The sequence below is a fragment of the Mercenaria mercenaria genome, chromosome 9 (genome assembly GCF_021730395.1).
Source record: "Mercenaria mercenaria strain notata chromosome 9, MADL_Memer_1, whole genome shotgun sequence".
Taxonomy (NCBI): Eukaryota; Metazoa; Mollusca; class Bivalvia; order Venerida; family Veneridae; genus Mercenaria; species Mercenaria mercenaria.
In genome coordinates this window covers 21615252-21643091 of record NC_069369.1, presented here as the reverse complement: position 1 = coordinate 21643091, position 27840 = coordinate 21615252, and the positions used below count along the sequence as shown (strand labels likewise).

Genomic DNA, 27840 nt, shown 5'->3' with positions numbered 1-27840 from the left:
TCTCAAGTTACTGACCGGAAATGGTTTTCAATGTTCAGGCCCCTGTGACCATGACCTTTCACAGAGTGACCCCAAAATCGTTAGGGGTCATCTACTCTGCATGACCAATCATCCTATTAAGTTTCAACATTCTGGGTCAAGTGGTTCTCAAGTTACTGACCGGAAATGGTTTTCAATGTTCAGGCCCCTGTGACCTTGACCTTTAATGGAGTGACCCCAAAATCGATAGGGGTCATCTACTTTGCATGTACAATCATCCTATGAAGTTTCAACATTCTGGGTCAAGTGGTTCTCTAGTTATTGATCGGAAATGGTTTTCCATGTTCAGGCCCCTGTGACCTTGACCTTTGATGGAGTGACCCCAAAATCAATAAGGGTCATCTACTCTTCATGACCAATGATCCTATGAAGTTTCAACATTCTGGGTCAAGTGGTTCTCTAGTTATTGATCGGAAATGGTTTTCAATGTTCAGGCCCCTGTGACCTTGACCTTTGACGGAGTGACCCCAAAATCAATAGGGGTCATCTACTCTTCATGACCAATGATCCTATGAAGTTTCAACATTCTGGGTCAAGTGGTTCTCTAGTTATTGATCGGAAATGGTTTTCAATGTTCAGGCCCCTGTGACCTTGACCTTTGACGGAGTGACACCAATAACAATAGGGGTCGTCTACTCCAGCAGCCCTACAACCCTATGAAGTTTGAAGGTTCTAGGTCAAATGGTTCTCCAGTTATTGCTCGGAAATGAAGTGTGACGTACGGACAGATGGACGGACAGGGCAAAAACAATATGTCTCCTGGGGGAGACATAATTAAATTACAATCAATAAATGCTGGTTACACCCATCGATTTTAAACATATGCATACTACACAGACAATACATTATTAACGGGCCACATTTTTTTTTCAAAGCCGAGTGTGAGAATATTTTTTCATCTAAAATCATTCTTTATAATAAACAAGATTTGACAGTTTTGTGTTGTGTTGCGAAAGTGCATGGATGTAAATTTCACTTTGAGAGTGCAGACACAGGGATATAAATTAACACTCAGACCCTATTAGCCATCTGGGCTCCTTACAGACAAATTCTAGGGGGCCCAGCCTAAAAGTTAGGGGCCCAGCTATTATTAGCGGAAAAATATACTAACAGTGGTTTAGATCTACATACTTTAATAATAAGTCTTGTAATTTGCTTCCTGCCAAAATACATCAAAATCTTAAATATAAATACAGAACACTCATCAAACTCACATTGAAAGAGGAAAATTATAATCAACCAGTGCATAACATGTTCTAAACATAGTTTCAAACACGGACGCACTTACTTTAAAGTTTGAATGATTTTTGCAGCACTAGAAGATTTGGGTTGTTTATGGGCATTTTGATAGAGGCAGCACGCTTATGGACATCTGAATTCTAGTATTTTGTTACATTGTCGAGTTAAGGGACTCGCAAACCGTCATGCAATTATTACTTGTACAAAAAGTACAAACCATGTTGCAGTCGGTAAACAGCCCATTTTTCATTAAAAGTCCTCATTGGCCTTTAGGTCTTTTCATAATCCTGATAATATTTCCTTTTGTTGCCACGACCGGCCGTTCTAAGCTCTTTAACAGCCTTCAATAACCTCTACTTTCTAGTGCTGTATTTCTATGGGCGCAGCCACTGTTAGAGACGGAGTAAATGATCCGCGTATGCCGATTGGTCGTAGTATATACAGGTAATTTTAATTGGTCGATTTAAGTGACGTCGTGCATATTAATAAGACGTCTCGGAAAAACCCAGTATATTGACATTAGGAGAATCTGAAGCCATTCGCCGGCTGGGCGACTATCTTGGAAAATTGACTCGACCAGCTTCAAATCTAGTCGCACTGGGCGAGTGTTAATTTATATCCCTGGGACAGATCTTAAATATTTTCAGTAAGACAGTATGTTCAATTAGTGTGTAAAATATAGGTTTCTTTGTCCATTGTTGGTATTTAGTTATCGCTTTTCAGTCACTTCCACCGTGAACTTGTAAAACCTTCCACAAGATGTTTTGCAGAACACTCTACCGGGAAATTTATAATTTCGATTAAAGGTCGGGCTATGTGAAATGTCAAAAAATCCTAAAATATTGAAGTCCAACGTTTAAATATACAACTAGACAAGTCAGTGACTTTGCTGAATTTCTAGCCATTAATTTTAATCTACATCTACATGTTACTTCCAACAATCATTAGCGATTATGACTGGAAGGCGCTTGTCTGGGCAGTGTTAAAAAATGAGAAAACTCATTAGGTGCAAAGAATAAAAATTACTACAGGTGCTAAGTTAAAAACATAGTGAAGGAAGTTACTGCAGATGTACAGTAGCAGGGCTCACAATGGCCTCCAAAAAATAATAGCCAACTTTTTAACCTATGAAAAATTAATAGCCAAAATTGATGCGGATCTTTGCGTGCAATTTTTATAAAAGTAAAAATGATAAATTTCAACATATCGAGGGCTGACTGGGAAACTATTGTATCTGACATTTTGACCAAAAATGGTTTTATTGCATTTTCTTAAGCCTTTTATTGTCATACATCTACTGCAAAAATATTATAAAAACTTTCCAATAATTTCTTGTTCTTTTTTTAATAATGTGAAAATATTGTATCTGCAACCATCAACTTCTTAAAAGTTCTTTGACCGGGAAACTATTGTATCTGCCTCCTAGCACATACAACAGTTTCCCGGTAACTTTTCCTGTTACAGTCTCAATTTGAAAAAAACATTATTTGTGACATTATGGTCTGTAATTTAAACACCAAACAAGGAGAAAACTTGTTACTGTTGTTCAGGTTTTATGTGAATATTAAAGAACTAAAATAAATAATAGTTTACATTAACATTTTCACATAATGTGATACAGATACAATAGTTTCACGGTAACTGCAAACACACTGGTTATGAAATAAAATGTTGTATGTGCAAACTTGTATGGGTGTGTCAGGTCTTGATTTACTTAGAACAAGTGAATCCTTCATGCAAACAGTGAAGTCCCTAATTATACATCACATTCTGTTGCGTCTGAGGTTGGTCTTCAGCGTTTGCCAAAGTCCTCATTCGCAGATTGCTAGGCATGAATTGTTTAAACAAAACCTGTCCAGAAATGTTTGTGAGGCGACCCTCTACCAAGATGTTTCTAACAAGATATTTCAAGCTTTTCTTAAAATCACTTCTTTTACATACGCTTATGTAGGAAAAGATTTGAAAATATTATCTAGTCTAAAACCAAGAAGCCAAGAGCTTTAATATACATTTGGTAAATTGGTATCACTGAGGTGAGCGTTTCACAACTCTGTGGATCCTCGTGTTATTTTATTTGTTGGAAAATTGTTACTATTTTTTCAGAAAGAACTCGGCTTGTAAGCTTCAAAGCCAATTTCCCAAAAAAATTAATGCTGAATACTATTACATAATTGAGCCATGTCATGCAAAAAAGTGTCTTCATGACTGAGTAAATTTCTGTCAAGACTTACTGTAGATCCAGGCTATTCTGTGCTTTTAGGTTGTTGAAATAGGATCAGAAAATTGCTTCTTGAAAAAGTTTAATAGGTCTTTTGTTACATAGCAAACACTGGGCCCTGATCAGACTGATCTTGGCCCACAGTGTTTGCAAAGTCCTGAAGATTACCAAAGGCACTTGTTAGTGTGACGTGGCTCTATTATAACCATGTTAATTCATACAGTCATGGCTTACACTATAATGGCTATGGACTTAATTTTGTACATACTTTTATGAAAATATAGAAGACGGAGTTAGCCATGTGTCATTCTGTTATGTGACATAATGGCTTATCTTGTTGCTTTTTCTTGTCCTTTACTTTTGAAAATGGCAGCATGACCAAATTAGGTGAATGATGCATTATCTTAGTTTCCTTTGTGACTCCTCACGGATTGTGCTGTTCTGTCACATGGGAGGGTTGTATGCTTCGGAGAGGGTAAGGACATGACAAAATGCCTAAGTTTTTATTCATTTATCGCACATGCGTGTGGTCATGTGCTTGCTTTCTGGCTTTTCATTTTGCTGTCTGTCATTTTTGAAATTTTAGCCTCAAAATATTGATAAAAGTGGTTAAGTTATTGTAATAAACTGAAGTTCTGTTAAAAACGTCTTGTCGATTTTGTCCTTTTTTATTTGTACTATAACGATTTAAATTTTTGAGAGTATATGTATACCTTTGTCCAAAAAGAAAAAGAGACAGTGTCATGTAGAAATCTCTGTTTTCAGCAATTTTTTAAAATGATTCTTGATAATATTCTGTCTTTACCAAAGTTTTACTATACTACTGTAGCTGTAACACAGGTGATACAGAGAACAAAATCACATATTAAATTGTTCACATAAAGGTAAATTAGGCCTTAAATTTTTTTTTGTTTTCGGTAGCATGCACAAAATGAATTAGGGTAGGTAGGTTGGAAAATGTTTTTTGTTTGTTTAAAATTATTGAGACTTTTCGGAAATTATTTTTATGTCAAGAAATGAATACAAATAAGGAGGTTATGTCTTTAGAGCACCAATAAGTTCCTTTCTAACATCAATGACAATGTTTAAAGCATAAAAAGTGCAATTCTGCATTTTTTTTATTAAAAATTCGAAAAAAAATTCGCTAAGGCCATAAAAACATTAAAATTTTAGGGTCGGACCAACCATTTTGGGTAGGTCGGAATACTGTAAACAAACAATGGAAACAAACAATTTTTTTATGCCTTACACAGTCACTTCAAAAGCAACAGAACTGTGTAACCATGCCACTGCACATCAATATTGGCTGTAAGTTAAAACACAAAAGTGCTGTACCATTACTGAAATAATGACAGTGGAATTCACGGACTGTCCTGAAAAATTAAATTCTTGTTGAATATTTGGGAGGGGTGAAACCGGTCCAAATTAAACCAACATAGCTGTGCATCTATGCAGTCTGGTCAGGATCCATACTGTTTACTTTCAAACCCTATTGCGATTAGAGAAACTTACAACAGTTAGCAAGCAGTAAAGATCCTGACCAGACTGCACAGATGTGCAGGCTGGTCTGGATCCACACTGGTCATAAATGCTCTATGTTGGTTTTCTCATGCTGCAGCTCATTTCCCCCTTGTATAGCTTCATTTTAGCATAAATTAATTTCTTGATTTCTTGTATGAAATTTATATCCGGATGTAATGAAATGTGTACAGTCAAGTATTAATGCATACTCTTGCAAAAAAAAAAAAAAAAAAAAAAAAAAAAATAATAATAATAATTTAAGGTAATGATAAACATATTTTTATTTTATTTGACCATTATTACTGGCTTAAGGTATTGTTCAGTTTAATTCATTTACCAATTTATCAATGGAAATACAAAAATATGAATACATAATTCAATGAGATAATAATAACAAGAGATCACAGAGTGATCTTGGCGCCCACCGATGTGCCATTTTTGAGTGTTCCAAATTTCAAGACTTACTGACTAGCTCAAGGTCAAATTTCATTTCCGTACACAACACTGTGCATGTGGTCCAAATTCGAAAGCTGTAGCTTGAGAAATGTGAATTAGGTCACTAGATCAATCTTAAGGTCAAAGTTTAATTCGGTACACAAAACTATGCAAGTGGTCAAAATTTGAAGGCTGTAGCTTGAGAAATGTGAAAGTAGGTCACTAAGTCAAAATCAAGGTCAAATTTCACTTCAGAAACAAATCTATGCATGTAGTCCAAAATTGAAGCCTGTACCTTCAAAAATGTGAAAGTAGGTCACCTAAGGTCAATGTCAAGGTCAAAGTTTGTTTCGGTACACAATCCTATTCATGTGGTCTAAATTTGAAGCCTGTAGCTACAGAAATGTGAAAGTAGGTCACTAGGTCAATCTTAAGGTCAAAGTTCATTTCGGTACACAAAACTATGCAAGTGGTCCAAATTTGAAGGCTGTAGCTTGAGAAATGTGAAAGTAGGTCACTAGGTCAATGTAAAGGTCAAAGTTTGTTTCGGTACACAAAACCATGCATGTGGTCTAAATTTGAAGCCTGTAGCTACAGAAATGTGAAAGTAGGTCACTAGGTCAAAATTAAGGTCAAAGTTCATTTCAGTACACAAAACTACGCAAGTGGTCCAAATTTGAAGGCTGTAGCTTGAGAAATGTAAAAGTAGGTCACTAGGTCAAAATCAAGGTCAAATTTTATTTTGGAATACAGAACTATGCATGTGGTCCAAATTTGAAGCCTGTACATTCAAAAATGTGAAAGTAGGTCACCAGGTCAATGTAAAGGTTAAAGTTTGTTTTGGTACACAAAACCATGCATGTGGTCCAAATTTGAAGGCTGTAGCTTGAGAAATGTGAAAGTAGGTCACTGGGTCAAAATCAAGGTCAAATTTCATTTCGGAACACAAAATTATGCCTGTGGTCCAAATTTGAAGCCTGTACCTTCAAAAATGTGAAAGTAGGTCACTAGGTCAATGTCAAGGTCAAAGTTTATTTCAGTGCACAAAACTATGCATGTGGTCCAAATTTGAAGGTTGTAGCTACAGAAATGTGAAAGTAGGTCACTAGGTCAAAATCAAGGTCAACTCATGTCAAGGTTCATCTTGCCACTCAAAACCATACATGTGGTCCAAATCTGAATGTTGTAGGTTATTGACAAGAAGTTTTTAAAAGCTTTTCCCTATATAAGTCTATATGAACCATGTGACCCCAGGGCGGGGCCATATTTGACCCTAGGGGGATAATTTTAACAAACTTGGTAGAGAACCACCAGGCGATGCTACATTACAATATCAAAGCCCTAGGCTTTGTGGTTTGGACAAGAAGACTTTCAAAGTTTTTCCCTATATAAGTCTATGTAAACCATGTGACCCCCGGGGCGGGGCCATATTTGACCCTAGGGGGATAATTTGAACAATCTTAGTAGAAGACCACTAGATGATGTCACATACAAAATATCAAAGCCCTAGGCCCTGTGGTTTTGGACAAGAGGTTTTTCAAAGTTTTTCCCTATATAAGTCTATATAAACCATGTGACCCCCGGGGCAGGGCCATATTAGACCCCAGGGAAATAATTTCAATCATCTTGGTAGAGGACCACTAGATGATGCTTTATACCAAATATCAAAGCCCTAGGCTCTGTGGTTTTGGGCAAGAAGATTTTCAAAGTTTTTCCCTATATAAATCTATGTAAATTATAGAAATAAACAAAGGGCCATAACTTAATAAAAATTTGTTGAACCAGTCTGATTTTCAGGGGGACACAACTAGGGTACCAATACATCATTCTGACAAAGTTTGGTCAAAATCCCCCTGGTAGTTTCTGAGGAGATGCGATAACGAGAAATTGTTAACGGAAGGACGGACGGACGGACGGACGGACGGAAGGACGCCGGACCACGGACGCAGAGTGATTTGAATAGCCCACCATCTGATGATGGTGGGCTAAAAAATGAAAAAATAATTCAAGTGCAGATACAATAGTTTCCCGGTCATCAGAAAGAAAATACTGTATCTAACACTATTTTCATTGTATATTTGTAATTTATGTTATTTATAAGTAAAACAATAATTCTATGCTTAAAGCAGTATGAATTTTATAAATAATATTTAATGAATAATGCAGATACAATAGTTTCACGGTAATTTTTTAAATTCAATAACGTCATTTTGAACGTGAAACTATTATATCTGACACTTTTTGCTAAATCTTAAAAATAAATTATTTGAGTACATTTTAAAAGCCAACATATTATTTCTTATTTCAATTGATAATGATTTACTAAGAATGGTAATACTAAGCTGTGTTTTTTAAGAAAATATTCAGTTTTTTCTTTCTCCTGTAAAATTTACAAAAATGCAGATACAATAGTTTCCCGGTCAGCCCTCGATATATATCTTCTTAATTACTTTAAAAAGTAGCAGGCCCCAACAGGGTGTGTGGGAATCGGGGATTCAGGGAAATTACCTCCTAATATTGGTGGTGGGGTCCCACTATAACAGTTTAAAATGCTATATTCTGATGGATTTTGAAGGCATTTACAGGACACATAGTTAGTTTGTGTGGAGGCAGCTGAAATTGTTGATATTGACTGACATTATGGACTGGGCAATGGCTCAATTAGCCCCATTCATGCACATACAATAAGGACACAGTTGCACACAATGGAAAGTTTACCAAGTCTTTGAGTATCATTCATGTTTATACTTTTACTTTATACACGTGTTTTCATGATTCTTTTGACCATAACTGCACTTAAATTGCCCGAAAAGTACAGAACAATCAAGTCGCGAAAATACGTGATATTTGGCATCTATGCACACTATTGAAGCTTTTTGTCAACAAGTTTTTGATGCTTTATTCAATAAATATACTAATTTTTAAGTGTTTGAGAATGTTTTTACTTACGCTAATTACAGTATGCAAGCACATTTATTTGTTGAATTTTTTAGTCTGCCCTTATCGGCCATGTTTCTAAAAATAGAAACAGGACTGGGTTTTCCGATATTTTTTTAATTAATGTGCAAAACAAAAAACATTTATTATGCCAGAATTGTCTTGGTAAAAAAAAACAGACTATTAAAAATATCTGGCCTGTAATATTTCAACAAATTCGCGTTCTTTACAAATTCTGAAAATTCGAAAAAAAATATATTTTTCGCTTCGAACAATTTCATTTTAGATTAAAAACACATAGATCTAACCTAGATCCTGATTAAAGACATTTTGAAACCATCGACGGTTAGGTCAGTTTATAATATGTTTTTAAAGATAATTAAATTAGCGGTAACTATAGATGGCAGTTTAATTTTTCATTAGGAAACTGCCGTACAAATTGGTTTAATTGTCGTTTGCCGAATATAGAGTAGAAGAAAATTTGCGCTGGCGTTTTAAAATGTTCCAAAAAAGTAGCCTGCCAGTTCAATCTGACTGATAGCTAGATAAGTAAGATTAACTTCCGGTTATAATCGGTTTAATTGTCATCTGCATCATACCGCCTTGGGCAATGTTATCGGCATAGTTGACACGTGTTTGGAATACACGAGGTAATAAACAGTTCGCTCTATTGATTTTTTTACACTAGCAGACCGCGGGTTACTGTCTCACTTGGCATAATTATTTATGTAGCTATTAAATAAAATAATCGCCAGTTCCTGTCGCCAAAATGAAAAAATATTCGCCATTTAAATAAAATAATCGCAAATGGCGATAATGGCGACTGACAGCGTGAGCCCTGCAGTAGCCAGCCACTCAGCAAATATGTTGAGGCTGGGGCTGGACTGTACATAGTGAGGAAGGCCATTCCATAGTCTGATTGTACGGGGGAAGAAGGAGTTCATGTGGCATCGAGTATGGGACTGTGGAATTAGGTAGTTAAGGTTTCTGGTTGGAGTTAGATGGTTATGGTCGACGCATACATGATTCGTTCGGATTTTGTAAAAAGAGATGAGAGAAGATTGTATGCGCCGTTGTTCTAAAGTTTGCCAGTTTAGGGTGTTAATCATCTGGGTTACACTGCTTGTATAATTATAGTCGTTAAAGATAAACCATGCAGCTGATCTTTGCACTTTTTCTACTTTGTATGAGAGGGACTTTTGCCAGGGGTGCCAGATGGATGAGCAATACTCGAGTTGTGGACGGACATAGGTGTTATACATAGGCTTTCTCTTTGACCTTTTTGTTTGTTGTCTGAAAATTTCTTTTGATGAATTTAAGAGAACTGTCTGCTTTAGAGGAAATAGTAATAATATGTTCAGACCAGTTTAAGTCTTTAGTTAGTGTAACACCCAAGTATTTAGCGGTATCGGTAGATTTCAGTTCCTTGTCATGCAGGGTGTAAGGAAACATGACAGGGTTTCGTTTTCGAGTAATTCTCAGCACCTCACACTTGTCTGGATTAAATTCCATTGACCAGTCCCATTCCCACTTTTCAAGGGCGTACAAATCTTTCTGTAGTGTTTGGGCATCAGATAAGGACTTGACTGTAAGGTATGCTATGGTATCATCTGCAAACAGTCTTGCCTTACTTCTAATAGAATCTGGTAGGTCATTAATGTAAGCCAGGAAGAGACAGGGCCCTAGGACAGATCCCTGAGGACACCAGAGAGGACAAGCAGGGTGTCAGAAGTGCAGCCATCTACAACTACTCTTTGGGTTCGGCCCTTCAAAAATGACTTTATCCACTGTGATACCAGAGGGTGGACACCCAGCTCATTAAGTTTAAATATCAGTTTAATGCTCACAACATATTAAAGAATTTGTTGATGCATATGTATTACCATCCAGTTGAAAATAATGCCTTCTCCATTACTAAATTTGATGACTTTCTCATATGCTTTAATGAATAATTTCTAACAGGCTGGTAACATTGCCCGATAGGGCTTATGATACAAAAAGTAATATTCTTTGACAAATAATGAAGATATTTCTTTCAAACTTGGTCCATTTATTAAGCATTACATTTTTTTTGTTTTCGGTAGCATGCACAAAATGAATTAGGGTAGGTAGGTTGGAAAATGTTTTTTGTTTGTTTAAAATTATTGAGACTTTTCGGAAATTATTTTTATGTCAAGAAATGAATACAAATAAGGAGGTTATGTCTTTAGAGCACCAATAAGTTCCTTTCTAACATCAATGACAATGTTTAAAGCATAAAAAGTGCAATTCTGCATTTTTTTTATTAAAAATTCGAAAAAAAATTCGCTAAGGCCATAAAAACATTAAAATTTTAGGGTCGGACCAACCATTTTGGGTAGGTCGGAATACTGTAAACAAACAATGGAAACAAACAATTTTTTTATGCCTTACACAGTCACTTCAAAAGCAACAGAACTGTGTAACCATGCCACTGCACATCAATATTGGCTGTAAGTTAAAACACAAAAGTGCTGTACCATTACTGAAATAATGACAGTGGAATTCACGGACTGTCCTGAAAAATTAAATTCTTGTTGAATATTTGGGAGGGGTGAAACCGGTCCAAATTAAACCAACATAGCTGTGCATCTATGCAGTCTGGTCAGGATCCATACTGTTTACTTTCAAACCCTATTGCGATTAGAGAAACTTACAACAGTTAGCAAGCAGTAAAGATCCTGACCAGACTGCACAGATGTGCAGGCTGGTCTGGATCCACACTGGTCATAAATGCTCTATGTTGGTTTTCTCATGCTGCAGCTCATTTCCCCCTTGTATAGCTTCATTTTAGCATAAATTAATTTCTTGATTTCTTGTATGAAATTTATATCCGGATGTAATGAAATGTGTACAGTCAAGTATTAATGCATACTCTTGCAAAAAAAAAAAAAAAAAAAAAAAAAATAATAATAATAATAATTTAAGGTAATGATAAACATATTTTTATTTTATTTGACCATTATTACTGGCTTAAGGTATTGTTCAGTTTAATTCATTTACCAATTTATCAATGGAAATACAAAAATATGAATACATAATTCAATGAGATAATAATAACAAGAGATCACAGAGTGATCTTGGCGCCCACCGATGTGCCATTTTTGAGTGTTCCAAATTTCAAGACTTACTGACTAGCTCAAGGTCAAATTTCATTTCCGTACACAACACTGTGCATGTGGTCCAAATTCGAAAGCTGTAGCTTGAGAAATGTGAATTAGGTCACTAGATCAATCTTAAGGTCAAAGTTTAATTCGGTACACAAAACTATGCAAGTGGTCAAAATTTGAAGGCTGTAGCTTGAGAAATGTGAAAGTAGGTCACTAAGTCAAAATCAAGGTCAAATTTCACTTCAGAAACAAATCTATGCATGTAGTCCAAAATTGAAGCCTGTACCTTCAAAAATGTGAAAGTAGGTCACCTAAGGTCAATGTCAAGGTCAAAGTTTGTTTCGGTACACAATCCTATTCATGTGGTCTAAATTTGAAGCCTGTAGCTACAGAAATGTGAAAGTAGGTCACTAGGTCAATCTTAAGGTCAAAGTTCATTTCGGTACACAAAACTATGCAAGTGGTCCAAATTTGAAGGCTGTAGCTTGAGAAATGTGAAAGTAGGTCACTAGGTCAATGTAAAGGTCAAAGTTTGTTTCGGTACACAAAACCATGCATGTGGTCTAAATTTGAAGCCTGTAGCTACAGAAATGTGAAAGTAGGTCACTAGGTCAAAATTAAGGTCAAAGTTCATTTCAGTACACAAAACTACGCAAGTGGTCAAATTTGAAGGCTGTAGCTTGAGAAATGTAAAAGTAGGTCACTAGGTCAAAATCAAGGTCAAATTTTATTTTGGAATACAGAACTATGCATGTGGTCCAAATTTGAAGCCTGTACATTCAAAAATGTGAAAGTAGGTCACCAGGTCAATGTAAAGGTTAAAGTTTGTTTTGGTACACAAAACCATGCATGTGGTCCAAATTTGAAGGCTGTAGCTTGAGAAATGTGAAAGTAGGTCACTGGGTCAAAATCAAGGTCAAATTTCATTTCGGAACACAAAATTATGCCTGTGGTCCAAATTTGAAGCCTGTACCTTCAAAAATGTGAAAGTAGGTCACAAGGTCAATGTCAAGGTCAAAGTTTATTTCAGTGCACAAAACTATGCTGTGGTCCAAATTTGAAGGTTGTAGCTACAGAAATGTGAAAGTAGGTCACTAGGTCAAAATCAAGGTCAACTCATGTCAAGGTTCATCTTGCCACTCAAAACCATACATGTGGTCCAAATCTGAATGTTGTAGGTTATTGACAAGAAGTTTTTAAAAGCTTTTCCCTATATAAGTCTATATGAACCATGTGACCCCAGGGCGGGGCCATATTTGACCCTAGGGGGATAATTTTAACAAACTTGGTAGAGAACCACCAGGCGATGCTACATTACAATATCAAAGCCCTAGGCTTTGTGGTTTGGACAAGAAGACTTTCAAAGTTTTTCCCTATATAAGTCTATGTAAACCATGTGACCCCCGGGGCGGGGCCATATTTGACCCTAGGGGGATAATTTGAACAATCTTAGTAGAAGACCACTAGATGATGTCACATACAAAATATCAAAGCCCTAGGCCCTGTGGTTTTGGACAAGAGGTTTTTCAAAGTTTTTCCCTATATAAGTCTATATAAACCATGTGACCCCCGGGGCAGGGCCATATTAGACCCCAGGGAAATAATTTCAATCATCTTGGTAGAGGACCACTAGATGATGCTTTATACCAAATATCAAAGCCCTAGGCTCTGTGGTTTTGGGCAAGAAGATTTTCAAAGTTTTTCCCTATATAAATCTATGTAAATTATAGAAATAAACAAAGGGCCATAACTTAATAAAAATTTGTTGAACCAGTCTGATTTTCAGGGGGACACAACTAGGGTACCAATACATCATTCTGACAAAGTTTGGTCAAAATCCCCCTGGTAGTTTCTGAGGAGATGCGATAACGAGAAATTGTTAACGGAAGGACGGACGGACGGACGGACGGACGGAAGGACGCCGGACCACGGACGCAGAGTGATTTGAATAGCCACCATCTGATGATGGTGGGCTAAAAAATGAAAAAATAATTCAAGTGCAGATACAATAGTTTCCCGGTCATCAGAAAGAAAATACTGTATCTAACACTATTTTCATTGTATATTTGTAATTTATGTTATTTATAAGTAAAACAATAATTCTATGCTTAAAGCAGTATGAATTTTATAAATAATATTTAATGAATAATGCAGATACAATAGTTTCACGGTAATTTTTTAAATTCAATAACGTCATTTTGAACGTGAAACTATTATATCTGACACTTTTTGCTAAATCTTAAAAATAAATTATTTGAGTACATTTTAAAAGCCAACATATTATTTCTTATTTCAATTGATAATGATTTACTAAGAATGGTAATACTAAGCTGTGTTTTTTAAGAAAATATTCAGTTTTTTCTTTCTCCTGTAAAATTTACAAAAATGCAGATACAATAGTTTCCCGGTCAGCCCTCGATATATATCTTCTTAATTACTTTAAAAAGTAGCAGGCCCCAACAGGGTGTGTGGGAATCGGGGATTCAGGGAAATTACCTCCTAATATTGGTGGTGGGGTCCCACTATAACAGTTTAAAATGCTATATTCTGATGGATTTTGAAGGCATTTACAGGACACATAGTTAGTTTGTGTGAGGCAGCTGAAATTGTTGATATTGACTGACATTATGGACTGGGCAATGGCTCAATTAGCCCCATTCATGCACATACAATAAGGACACAGTTGCACACAATGGAAAGTTTACCAAGTCTTTGAGTATCATTCATGTTTATACTTTTACTTTATACACGTGTTTTCATGATTCTTTTGACCATAACTGCACTTAAATTGCCCGAAAAGTACAGAACAATCAAGTCGCGAAAATACGTGATATTTGGCATCTATGCACACTATTGAAGCTTTTTGTCAACAAGTTTTTGATGCTTTATTCAATAAATATACTAATTTTTAAGTGTTTGAGAATGTTTTTACTTACGCTAATTACAGTATGCAAGCACATTTATTTGTTGAATTTTTTAGTCTGCCCTTATCGGCCATGTTTCTAAAAATAGAAACAGGACTGGGTTTTCCGATATTTTTTTAATTAATGTGCAAAACAAAAAACATTTATTATGCCAGAATTGTCTTGGTAAAAAAAAACAGACTATTAAAAATATCTGGCCTGTAATATTTCAACAAATTCGCGTTCTTTACAAATTCTGAAAATTCGAAAAAAAATATTTTTTTCGCTTCGAACAATTTCATTTTAGATTAAAAACACATAGATCTAACCTAGATCCTGATTAAAGACATTTTGAAACCATCGACGGTTAGGTCAGTTTATAATATGTTTTTAAAGATAATTAAATTAGCGGTAACTATAGATGGCAGTTTAATTTTTCATTAGGAAACTGCCGTACAAATTGGTTTAATTGTCGTTTGCCGAATATAGAGTAGAAGAAAATTTGCGCTGGCGTTTTAAAATGTTCCAAAAAAGTAGCCTGCCAGTTCAATCTGACTGATAGCTAGATAAGTAAGATTAACTTCCGGTTATAATCGGTTTAATTGTCATCTGCATCATACCGCCTTGGGCAATGTTATCGGCATAGTTGACACGTGTTTGGAATACACGAGGTAATAAACAGTTCGCTCTATTGATTTTTTTACACTAGCAGACCGCGGGTTACTGTCTCACTTGGCATAATTATTTATGTAGCTATTAAATAAAATAATCGCCAGTTCCTGTCGCCAAAATGAAAAAATATTCGCCATTTAAATAAAATAATCGCAAATGGCGATAATGGCGACTGACAGCGTGAGCCCTGCAGTAGCCAGCCACTCAGCAAATATGTTGAGGCTGGGGCTGGACTGTACATAGTGAGGAAGGCCATTCCATAGTCTGATTGTACGGGGAAGAAGGAGTTCATGTGGCATCGAGTATGGGACTGTGGAATTAGGTAGTTAAGGTTTCTGGTTGGAGTTAGATGGTTATGGTCGACGCATACATGATTCGTTCGGATTTTGTAAAAAGAGATGAGAGAAGATTGTATGCGCCGTTGTTCTAAAGTTTGCCAGTTTAGGGTGTTAATCATCTGGGTTACACTGCTTGTATAATTATAGTCGTTAAAGATAAACCATGCAGCTGATCTTTGCACTTTTTCTACTTTGTATGAGAGGGACTTTTGCCAGGGGTGCCAGATGGATGAGCAATACTCGAGTTGTGGACGGACATAGGTGTTATACATAGGCTTTCTCTTTGACCTTTTTGTTTGTTGTCTGAAAATTTCTTTTGATGAATTTAAGAGAACTGTCTGCTTTAGAGGAAATAGTAATAATATGTTCAGACCAGTTTAAGTCTTTAGTTAGTGTAACACCCAAGTATTTAGCGGTATCGGTAGATTTCAGTTCCTTGTCATGCAGGGTGTAAGGAAACATGACAGGGTTTCGTTTTCGAGTAATTCTCAGCACCTCACACTTGTCTGGATTAAATTCCATTGACCAGTCCCATTCCCACTTTTCAAGGGCGTACAAATCTTTCTGTAGTGTTTGGGCATCAGATAAGGACTTGACTGTAAGGTATGCTATGGTATCATCTGCAAACAGTCTTGCCTTACTTCTAATAGAATCTGGTAGGTCATTAATGTAAGCCAGGAAGAGACAGGGCCCTAGGACAGATCCCTGAGGACACCAGAGAGGACAAGCAGGGTGTCAGAAGTGCAGCCATCTACAACTACTCTTTGGGTTCGGCCCTTCAAAAATGACTTTATCCACTGTGATACCAGAGGGTGGACACCCAGCTCATTAAGTTTAAATATCAGTTTAATGCTCACAACATATTAAAGAATTTGTTGATGCATATGTATTACCATCCAGTTGAAAATAATGCCTTCTCCATTACTAAATTTGATGACTTTCTCATATGCTTTAATGAATAATTTCTAACAGGCTGGTAACATTGCCCGATAGGGCTTATGATACAAAAAGTAATATTCTTTGACAAATAATGAAGATATTTCTTTCAAACTTGGTCCATTTATTAAGCATTACATGTAATGCTTATCAAGATAGAAATAACTTTGTTGCCTTCAGTTTAGTTAGAATTACTTCCCTTTTTCAGATTTTTATGATGCATAATTTTTGAAGTCCAAAAATATTATGTTTTAATGCAATGTTTAAAACAGAAAAGGGTTCAATGGCTTTCTAATGCTCCAAACTTGTGCGCCAATACCTTTATTCTATATATTTAGGGTAAATACTTTGTTTCTAGTGCAGCTGTATGAGCAATTTTTTTAGGACTAACATTTCTCTATAATGTTGTAAGTGAAAGCAGAGTAAAATGTTTATATTCATGTACTAGCGCAATAATTTAGAGCATTAGAAAGCCATTTAACCTTTTTTTGTTTTAAACTTAGCATTAGAACATTGTTTTTTTGGACTTCAAAGATTATGCGTCATAAAAATCTGAAAAGGGGAAATAATTCTACGAAAACTGAAGGCAACCAAGTTATTTTTATTCTAATTTGTATCATTTGTTATGCTTAACAAATGGACCAATTTTGAAAGAAATATCTTCATTATTTCTCAAGAAATATTACTTTTTGTGTCATAAGCCCGATCGGGAATATGTTCTATACCTTCACCGGTTTTGTTGTTGTTGTTCTCCCATAATTCTACCGGACCTGCTGCCGTGCTTGCGCAATAAATAATTTTCAGGACGACATTTGATAAAATAAAATTTCTTTATGAACGATCGGGCGCCGCATTATTATTTAAAACAAATTATTCTATCCAGTTGAAAATTCGTGGTATCAATAGAATTCGGTGTTATTCGGGTTTCTTCATGAAACGAGTTTATGGATGATTCAAGCGGCCCGCTTTTTGTTTCCAATAATGAATTATGATGTAAGCTACATTACTGCACTGTTTGAATAGCAAAACCATTGTTTATTTATTTCTTTGAATGTAGGAAAGCCGATAATTTCAAAAATGTCAATGTAAAACGAATATAGACACGCTGTCCTAACAAAATTTATTTATATACATAATTTTATCACACATTTATGTAACAAGTCACTGTGGTCCAGTGGTTAGCGCACATATTTTCCATGCGCGAGGTCCGAGTTCGAATCTCGTAAGATGCTTGAATTTTATTTTTTTTTTTAGCTTAGGCCCAATTTAATTTTTTTCTTTATATTTATCACACTTTTTTCAATTACTGGAACACAAATCAATAATAAGCATAGTAACCAATGTTCTGTCTGTAAATTTTGAACAAAATATTCGAAGGCATGGAAAAGCATATATCGATATTGCTTACCTCCCCTCCCTTCCACAATCTTTCACATACATTGCAACTACTTTCTAAAAGTCAATTCATTGACTAGAGTTTTAGTACAATTACACTTGGAAAAAAATGTTGGCTATAAACTTGAGGGGCTCACTACGATCACTATCAAGCTAAGGAATTAACCTTAATCATATTCAAAAAAAGGTCCCAGACTGTTAGCAGTTAGGTAAATTAAATTGAATTTCGACCAAGAGTGTTTGTGTTATATATAAAATTCTTTTCAAGAACTTTTTACAATGAATTTGAAATAAGAATTTCACAAGTAAATGGTTGTTTGTCATTCTCACATAAACGAGTTTTACTATAGCTGTATTAGTGGAACACAATTTGTCCTAAAAGAGTGTCATTTGACAATAATGGCATTTAAAAGAATTAAAATAGTCCGTGTTTAGGATAGTAGGATTATGTAAGTTCCGGTATCTGTACTACAAAAAAATATCAGAACAAGATGATATTGAATGTGATGTTACGCAGGCATAATGTGTAAATTGTTGTTTTATTTTTTGGATTGTTTTGTCGTTTTTAGAAACTATTTGTTTGTAACAAATGAACTGAAAAGAATATGTGCATTTCCGGATTCAGAAATTTGTATTAGAGAAACAAATTGATAGCAAAGGCATGATCGTTGTAAACAGAAACAAAATTGGTAATATTATGTATAAATAAAGGACTTGCATTTATCTGTATATAATAAAATATTTATCCAAAACTACTGAGGAAGAGTGTGTTTTACTCATGCTCACTGACAGCACATAAAGGCCTGATATTGGGTCACTTTTGAATGACTGTTGCACCATATATAATACTATGAGGAAAATTTTGTAAATGACAAAGTGTTCGAATTTATCAATTTTCGTACAGCCCCCATTTTACATACCCCTTTCCGGCGCTCACTTCGTGTGAGTTAAAATTTGCTTACTAGATATAAATTTGAATTATGTAAAGTTTTCAGCAAAAGCATTATTTTGATACCAATAAATGATAACAATTTGCAGAAATAAAAAAGTGACAGGTCAAAAATCCCCCGTTATCTGTCCGGGTTTATGCAACAGTTTCGTTTTTGTCGTGTTGAGTGACATGTGAAGTTTCCACTTTTCTCTATTTTATCATCTGTACAACTAATGGTGCGTTTTGGGACTAGATTCTGTGCACCCAAATATCACTCTTATTTTTAACTCATGAAAACTATTTTCCATTGTCTGTCTAGTCTTGATACATTTGACGAAATGATTAGATCTATGTTCATTTAAACAAAACTTTTTAAAACATTTCCCCTTCTTATCTTTATAACAATAGCAAAACCATCAGGCTTACTGTCAAAACCCAAAGCCAAACAGAAAATATCAGAAAGAATAATTTAATGCAGAAAAAAAGAAAGAATCCGTATCACTATCACTAGGTTTTCCCGTCAGATAGGCAGCGCCTAATTTCATATTAACTGCTTTGGACTTCGCGAGACCTCAGCGTTCGCAAACAATTTATTTTATATTCCAACATTGTCTTACTTTTATTTGCACATTTCAATGCTCTTTCATACTCCTGGTTCTGCCCAAAACGGTTTAAATCAGCATACAAACTGGCTTTAGAAACAGCTGCTTGCGACATGTTGGCTATATGGTTTGCTTGATTAACTATGAACACAGGTTGACTAATTTTCCGGTAGGTCTAAAATCCCGTATGACTAGATACCGGAAAGAGTTTTGATATTTGATCGGAAAGGGCTTTACTTGATCGGAAAGGGTCTACCATATTTCTATTATTAAAAGTTAAGGAATAATTTTTCGTATTTCATTTTGGCATTAAAAAATTATGAAAATACATTATCAAAAAATCAATTTTCGATTTATTTAATGAATTGTAGATTATCAATTATGATTTATTTTTTCAATTTTCCATTTTTAAATGAATTATAAACAAAATACGAGTCAGGGCATAAACCGCGCTGATCAGAAAGGGCCTATCATATGTATATTATTGGAAATTATTGAATTATTTCTTCCTATTTCATTTTGGCATTAAAAAAGTATAAGTTTAATCATTTACTGAATTGTACAGTATAGTTGTAGAATGATTAAAAAGTTAGTAATAGACCCTTTCCCATTCCCTGGTTAATGCAGAGTTATTAGACTGGCTCCCGTACCTATGTTTTTTCTTATTTACATATATATATGTTTATTCATTAAGAGGGAAGTAACTCCTGCAGGTTGTTTCTACATTTACATTTTGATTGCCCCTGGCATCGAACATAGGGACTGGTGAAAGTTGGCTTACAGTGTCTCACAAATTTGTGAGGCAAATTCCCATTAATTTCTTTAAGTGATAATCAGCTGCTATCACTGTGACATGTTATCTAAGGGTTTCATGTGCTAGCCACTATATAATGAGCCGAAGCTAATTTACCGATTTATGGCCTGCCCTCATCTTGTAATGGCTTATCAGGCAACAGGAATGTGCTTTCATACAAAAGGGATGCATATTTAACAGAGGATTTGTGATCTATTTTCAAGAATTAGATATAAAGTACACCTTTAATAGCGAAATGGGTGAAGCTATACTTAAAGGTCTAAACAAATTAAAATAATTATGAACAAATAAGACCAAACAAAGAGCATGTTGTAAAAGGGTTTTCAAAGAAACTATTTCAAAGGAAATGATGTTTTATTCTGGCAGTGGCAAAAGCTTAACTTTTAAAATTGCCCCATTTGCATTTGATCTTTTCCATAATGACAGCATACAATGTACCACCTCTTGTGGCTCTCGTGAAATTAAAAAAGGAGGTGTGAAGGCAGTGTATTTATAGGATATATACAAAGGAAAACAAGAAATATCTTTAAAAATGATGGTCGGTGAATTGTAATAAGGAAAGAAGTTTATGAATTTTTCATCTAACATTCATCTTTCATCTAACATTTTTCAAATTGCAAAACTAAACACCGCACTTTAACAATTTAAATGGTTCTCTTTTAATTTTTCGCAAAGGTTTTGTAGGGTTGCAATTTTGTTTCGTTTAATTACAGCAGTAGTTTGACGAAGATTCATGAAGCGGTTCATGAGAAGAGGTCATTAAACGTATCTATATTTTTAGCTAAATTGGTCCTTATCCCCATTTGTAACAAAATAGCAGGAGACCTTACGATATTGTCACACATCGAGTTTGATAAAAATCCATTACATTTTAGTGGTTAATGCGAAGAAAGGCATATCTACTTTTAGCTATAGTGGTCCCTAATAGGGCCCAAGTCCCTATATAGATAAATTTAGAAGAGGACCTTATAATGATGCTCCAGACCAAGTATGACAAAGATCCACCAAGCTGTTCATGAGACGCTGTATAAAGGCATTTCTAGTTCTAGCTCTAGCAGCCCCTAAAAGGGGTCAAATGTCCCAGCTGAACAAAGTTGGCTGCGGGCCTAATAAAGATGCTACAAATCAAGTTTGATAAGAATACACGAGAAAAAATCAATTAAAGGATTTTTTTATTTATTATTTTTATTTATTTCTAAAATAGGCCAACTGATCCCGCTTTAACAAATGCATATTCGCTATTCATGAATCTTTGGACAATGACGTCACACCTATAAAAAAAGTTAAGGTCAAGCAAAACATACAATTGTAATTATTTCAATATTTCTGTTTCATAAGCAAAGTTTGACCGTAGTCGTATCACATAGATAAAATGTATGCAGCGTACCTTCATTTCAGTGTAATGAGATTCAGTCATTATATAGCATATATATAATGAAACAGATTTCAACTGAGTTCAATATTTGCATACCATATTAAAGAAAAATATTCATATATAATAAATCAGTTAAATAATTTATAACAAATATATCAAAAGCAAACAAGTACTCATTTTAATATGCAATCTGAATAAGTCACAAAAGCAAGAAACCTTTTCATATACAGACGACAATTGTAACAAGGAAAATCTTTTAAAAAGCACTTCTCTACATAAAAAGACTCTTGTCACACCCTTATTCATGTGATACGCAGACCGTATTCAGCTCTTTCTTTAATTTGATATATGTTGGTATTTGAACAGGTTTTTATCATATTTATTAAACTTACTTATCATTTTGAGATATATCAATATTCTTGCTAAATATACTGAGCCAAAGTTAGCTTTAAAACTGTGAACAGCGTCGTTTAGGATAAACGCTTTGTGTACATTTCACTCAGCGTAGCACAATCAACAGAGTGAAAGAAATTGACACGCTCGTCCAATCAGGCAGAGTGTTGCATAAATCTTCCATTTTGATAAATTATCTATAATGCGTTATCAAGTAGTTTGATTTGCAAACTGAAGTCACGTGGCATAGTTAACGAAAACGAATTTAGACGGCGTCGCCGAAAAATGAAGTAAAATATGTGTAACAGAAAAATCTGGTTAAAGTTTTGCGTGCAAGTAACTAGCTTCAGAATAAATGTGCCTTCGGGGTTATAAAAATAGTTCATTGCATCACGTCCAATAACTTTGACATGCATTTCGATCAAATTATGTGACTATCTCCAAAACTAATGCAGATACTGGATTAAAACTCTAAATATATTTTAACATTTAGACTTTGAATTGTCGAGCATTGGCTGTCTTATGGACAACTCTTGCTATTTCAATTATTTGTTTATTATATTATTTTCACAATTTTTCAATGTATGCCCCATATAAACGTACATTTAAAAAAAAGACTGTAGGATATGCAACGCACGAGTCATACGTAGTCGAGTCATTAGCACAATTTCTACAGCAAATTTCGCTGTACTCATCTTTCGAAATATTAGTACCCAAACTTGCTCAATTATGTACTACAAGTCTTTTTTTCTTGACCATGAAAGAATGAAAGAAGCGCTGTCTTTCTTTTCCGTTTTCTTTCATTTCTGCACATAGAATACATTTGATTATTTTTTTTTGATGCAAGGAGTGATTTTACCATAACACTTTCTTTAGGTGGAGTTTCCATAATTAACAATTAATAAAACCTTTAATTCATAAAAAAAGATCCTGAGTTTATGTTAATTCCAAGTAATTATCCACATACAATATTTTCACACTTGCATTTTACTATTAAACTGTTGAATCATGAATGGGCTCTAGAAAATAACAACATCTTGGATGTTTTCTCAAATGACCCATATCAAATTGGTAAGGAGAACTTGTCATTAGGTAGGATAGTTAATTGCCTTACAATTGATAGGGCTCTCAGTAGTTAACAGTTTACAGGGGTAATCTAGGGTTACATTGGCCAACTTTCACCAGGCTGTATGGTTCAGCCATCAGATAAAATGTGCTATTTTAGAGGCTTAAGCTTTTCTTATCTTGCTTGCAGTACTTATAAACAAAAATAACCATGCAGCCAGGGAGCCAGGCTAGCAGAGTTATCTACACATTGTTATCCGAGACGAGGCGCAGACTGCCGGGTTGACACATTGATGTATCGCAATAATCGTATTTTCTTATACATGTGTAAGATATCTGACAAAATTTATTTGTTTTTACTGGAGTTCTTCACAGATTTCCAGTCTGTCGGTTCCTAGTGGAAACTTCATTTCTACACATATTTATAATTACCCTAATAACGATGCAAGTGGAAGTAAAAGCCTAATTCTCAAACTGAGTTGCTAATACATACAATAAGAAGATGTAGTTTGATAAAATGATTAAACAGACAGTCTGCGCTCTGTATGGTATACATATAATTTGGTATTATATACATAATGATTTAACAAACTCTGTTTTGTGCTCGAATATGATAAAGATCTTGACAGCATGTGGGACAGTCCTTCTTGATTGACATCAGATTGACTTTCTGGTCAAGTATTTTATTTAAAGCAGGAAAATGTCTCCAGATGTATGCCTCTTTTGAAAGAACTGTAAGTAATTGTATATAACTAATAAACCGACTGAGCGAGTCAGTCTAGGCGATGCTTTAGTTGAAGAACGCTCACGCAGTGTATAAAACAGCAACGTTTAACTGAGTCTGCACTTAGAAAGTTGTACCATACTCATAGAATAACAAATTATCAACTTTTAAGATTCCACTGTAAAAGTCTCAAAGCCTAAAAATATTTGGATTGGCAAGAAACACAGTAGCACATTGCAGTAAATTAAAATCACACCGCTTCTATGTTCTCTAAAAGCTACACGATCAGAAAATAAGATGGAAACTGGTAAAGTTCTTTTGATCAAAATACTCATGCTGGGTGTCAGTCAAAATGTTCATACGGCGCTATATATAATCAGATAAATGCTTGCATTCAGATTATCAACAACCTAGAATATTTTGCTATTATGCGAAATAAAACTTTTTTTTTCTTTTACATTTTCGCAGGACTGTACAAAGAAGTCTCACCACCCAAATCGCATCAATATTTTATTTGCAAATGTATAAAAGTGAATAGTTACGTTGGCTTAAGTGTCTTGATCAGTTGAGAATAAGCCCAGTGTCATAGTTCTTACTTGCAGCATAAAAAGACATGTCGGCTGAAAAGTTACTATATGCTGTTTATATTTCCGAGGTCTGGTGATATTTCAACTTTAACTTTAATTCTGACTTTAATCACTGAGTTGAAATCAAGAGTTCTAAACCTGGTATCTGTGTAACTTGGGATTGTGATTTCGGATGTTAGTCAAAAGGTCCCCTAGTCTAATCACCCCTAGTCAAAACATAGTCTGTTACACTGATCTGTCTTATTGAATACAGAGTCAGTTACAAGCTGATTAAAAACGTACAGATTTCTGTACGGATACCATAATCCACCGCGCGAATGCTAATCTAAAAATAGCCAGGCTTTCCCAAAGAGAAATGTGTAGCTCAGGTTAAACCTTGATATTGAATGCATATAGTACATTGTCTTATTAATTCTGAAAGGATTGTTCAGTCACCTAACATAACAAGTTAAACCTACAACTATGAAGGTTTAAACAATACACATTGCAATAAGCGCTTCCAGTCAGCTATATTGTCCATGTTGTAGAATAGGTATAGACATCTAGATCTACTGGTAACTTACTTTAAATCATTCTCTTCGTACGCAAGTATCTAGTATTGATAATAGAATTGTAATTAGGTATAACTAATTGGAATCTTCTGCTGCAAAACTTCATAAATTAATGACTTTCCATATCCAGTGGGTCAAATTACTAATGTATCTACACCGTTTATTTTTTCTAACACATTCAACTTTTTGGGTTTAAGGATACTGAATTGTGTATTACTTTCTTTATTTTTATTTTTTTACAGAAATATCTAATGTTTTTGTAAATTCCATCTAGCAGCCGACAAAAAAAAATGATCTAAAATAAAAGGGGGCTCTGCGTGACGTTTACATCGATATATACACTCAGCCAATCAGCGATTGCTACCTCGTGGAAGAGTCCCATTTTGGTCAAAACACTCCTCTTTTTTGGTCAAAACATCCCCTTGATAAAATATGTGTATGTAGACTGTTTCAAATTAACTTTGTAAAATACTTCTATATATTTCCGGGTTGAGGCGTATGTCCTCCGTGATGATTGATAAAAGACATTATGTCTGAAATCATTTGTCCTCCACCTTTGATTCCATATGAGGAAGTTGGCAGAGAATAGTTTTTTGCTAATACAGAATCCAGGAACACATGTTAACTGCTCGCCATTAAATTAGTGGAACACTGTTGAAAAATGGCATTAAACCCCAAAACAAACAGAATAAATAAAACAAACAAACAAAGACCTTGTCTATATGTCTTGCTTACGGTAGTTCTGCACGTGACATAAACCAAAGTAATGATATAACATAATTCATCTAGATAATAAAGAATATGGCATACGGAAACGAATATCATTTCATAAATAAATTGGAACCTGTGATTAAAATTATTAAAACGGCAACGTTGCTATCTTTCTAGATACAAAATATGATATTAATGGAAAAGGCCATGTTGTTCTTATGATAATTCCATCTTCTAGAGTTTCTTAAATTATTTAATGAAATAATTAAAGGACTTTTCAAAATCGGCTTAAAAATGAGAAAGTTATGAGTGTTTAAATATGTGATAAAAATGCCGGCCGATTTCTTTCCATGGCAACAATATGGTGGATTTATTCAGTTTCTAGATCTATACATATTTGAACTGTATTTACTTATTTCTGTAAAATAAATTTTCTACTTTTTCAGCTATAACGAAAGAAATTACCATGTTTACATCTTACACTCAAGAAACATTAAATTAATCTATTTAAAACTTAAAAGGTTATTTGCTAAACAAAGAACTTGGGAGTGTGTAAATGACGTCATGTACACACTAAAATGCTGCCTCCATTACCTGCCATTTTCTTAAATTTCAAATTGCCATATCTTTTTCAATAGGGGTGCAATTTTGAAAATTCTTTCAGTTTTATGAAAGGCTTGAGGATGGCTTTCATACAGAATAAACTTACTTCAGGCTTTCCTTGCCCTTTAAAATGTTTGACATATTGAATAAGTCAAAACAAAGAAGTATAAAATACTTTATATTTTTATAGCTCTTTGGTCAAAATAATATCTCACTTAAAATGTGCGAATCTCTTTAATCATATTCAGATGTATTAAAACGAGCACATAGACCTATACATTTTACTTCACCATAATATTAATTTATGGTCACGAGAAGTTTCAACAAAATCTTTCTTGTAGAAAAAAAATATATTCGCTTAAATGCCATCAAAATTGTGATTTTCCTATAGACTACTTTTATGAAAATATTTGTGGGGCCAATTTTAAAAGAAACAATCAAGCAAAAAAAAATCAAGCACTGTATCCTATTTTTTTATTTGCCTTATTTTCTTATTACATTCTGAAGTTGTGAAAAAAATGGAGTTTAATGAAATTTTACATTGCATCCGAACGTGCAGGCTTTCGGGGGTCACTTTCTAGAGCTTAATCTTACCATGAGTTTTCCCTTGCATGCTTGCTTGCACCTTTTAAACCTAACTGTTATAACCGTTGCACCTAACCATTGTAAACTAAGTAGATAAACTTGATTATACACGACCTCGATTTTATTTTAATAACAATCAAACTTAGATAAATCTGTATTTTTTGGACGTTTAGTTAGATTATTATCCATTCCTCTAGCTACCGAGATTATTTTTTTTCCAATTTGCCGATTTTACAAAGGTAAACAACCAAATACTTGTATTAGAACCTGTTGTTGATATATTCCTTTTCATTCTAGAAGGCTCTTGTTTGCCAAGACATTGATCAAACCCGGAAAATTAATGGCAATGTAAGCGTCAACAGTAACACATGTGTAATAGTCCTCGGATACCCGATATTTATGAGGGCATTGATCACTCTTTCATTCCCAAGGCTTTTCACTCCCAAGTCTTATTCTCCCCTGACATTTAACTCCCATGTATTTTCTTTTAAAAGGTGACTTTCGTTCCAAATTTTATTTTGGTCTCTAGAAAATATATTTTGATTATTGGGAGGTAAATAAATGCTTTCGAATTTGATTCATAATTTGAAAGAAAGTTTCTAGCCGTCCGCTTACGGACGCCTAGCCTGCGTTCTAGCAAGCAAATCCTCAGGGGATTTTTTAGCCGTCAGGTGATTGATTTCTTAATGAATAAATAAGGTTTTATATAGTTTTAACTGTTATTTACTTTAGAAGTTAAGATAACAATACTAATCTGTAAACAAAGTAAACACTGTCAGTCGACAATGGCGCCAAATGCGCTGATTTACAAATTCTGGTGCTAATTTGAATCAGCTGGTGAAAGTTTCTAGTGGCAACAAAGCCAAGATAGGGTCGAGACATTTTTTCCCATGACACCAAAGATCATCCTACATAGTCTCTGTGAAGGTGGCCACTTCGCCTAATTATCGCCTCCGGGCGTAATCCGAATCGCCGAGTTGTAATCTGTTTGTTTAAACAACTGAAGTTGTAAAATTTTGTGCACACACAGCGTAATACAATAGACGTAAATTTTCAATAAATCTGTGGTTAACTCCGCCTACTTGCCTGTCAAACTTCAACCAATCGTAGCATTAATTTATCAATATTGTAAGCCGCT

The 27840-nt window shown here is 34.7% G+C and overlaps 2 protein-coding genes across 2 annotated transcripts in view; one reads left to right on the top strand and one right to left on the bottom strand.

Moving 5' to 3' along the window:
- LOC123546685 (signal recognition particle subunit SRP72-like) overlaps positions 1-19456 on the bottom strand; it is a 42841-nt gene extending 23385 nt beyond the window's left edge. Inside the window, exon 1 of the mRNA XM_045333160.2 lies at positions 19310-19456. Within this exon, the coding sequence (XP_045189095.2) occupies positions 19310-19409 (100 nt within the window). The 5' untranslated portion in view covers positions 19410-19456. The remainder of the gene's footprint in view (positions 1-19309) is intronic.
- A 7416-nt stretch (positions 19457-26872) lies between these two features.
- Positions 26873-27840, top strand: part of LOC123546684 (high mobility group protein 20A-like) — a 62485-nt gene continuing 61517 nt past the window's right edge. Inside the window, exon 1 of the mRNA XM_045333159.2 lies at positions 26873-26941. The gene's annotated coding sequence lies outside the window, so the exon portion shown is untranslated. The remainder of the gene's footprint in view (positions 26942-27840) is intronic.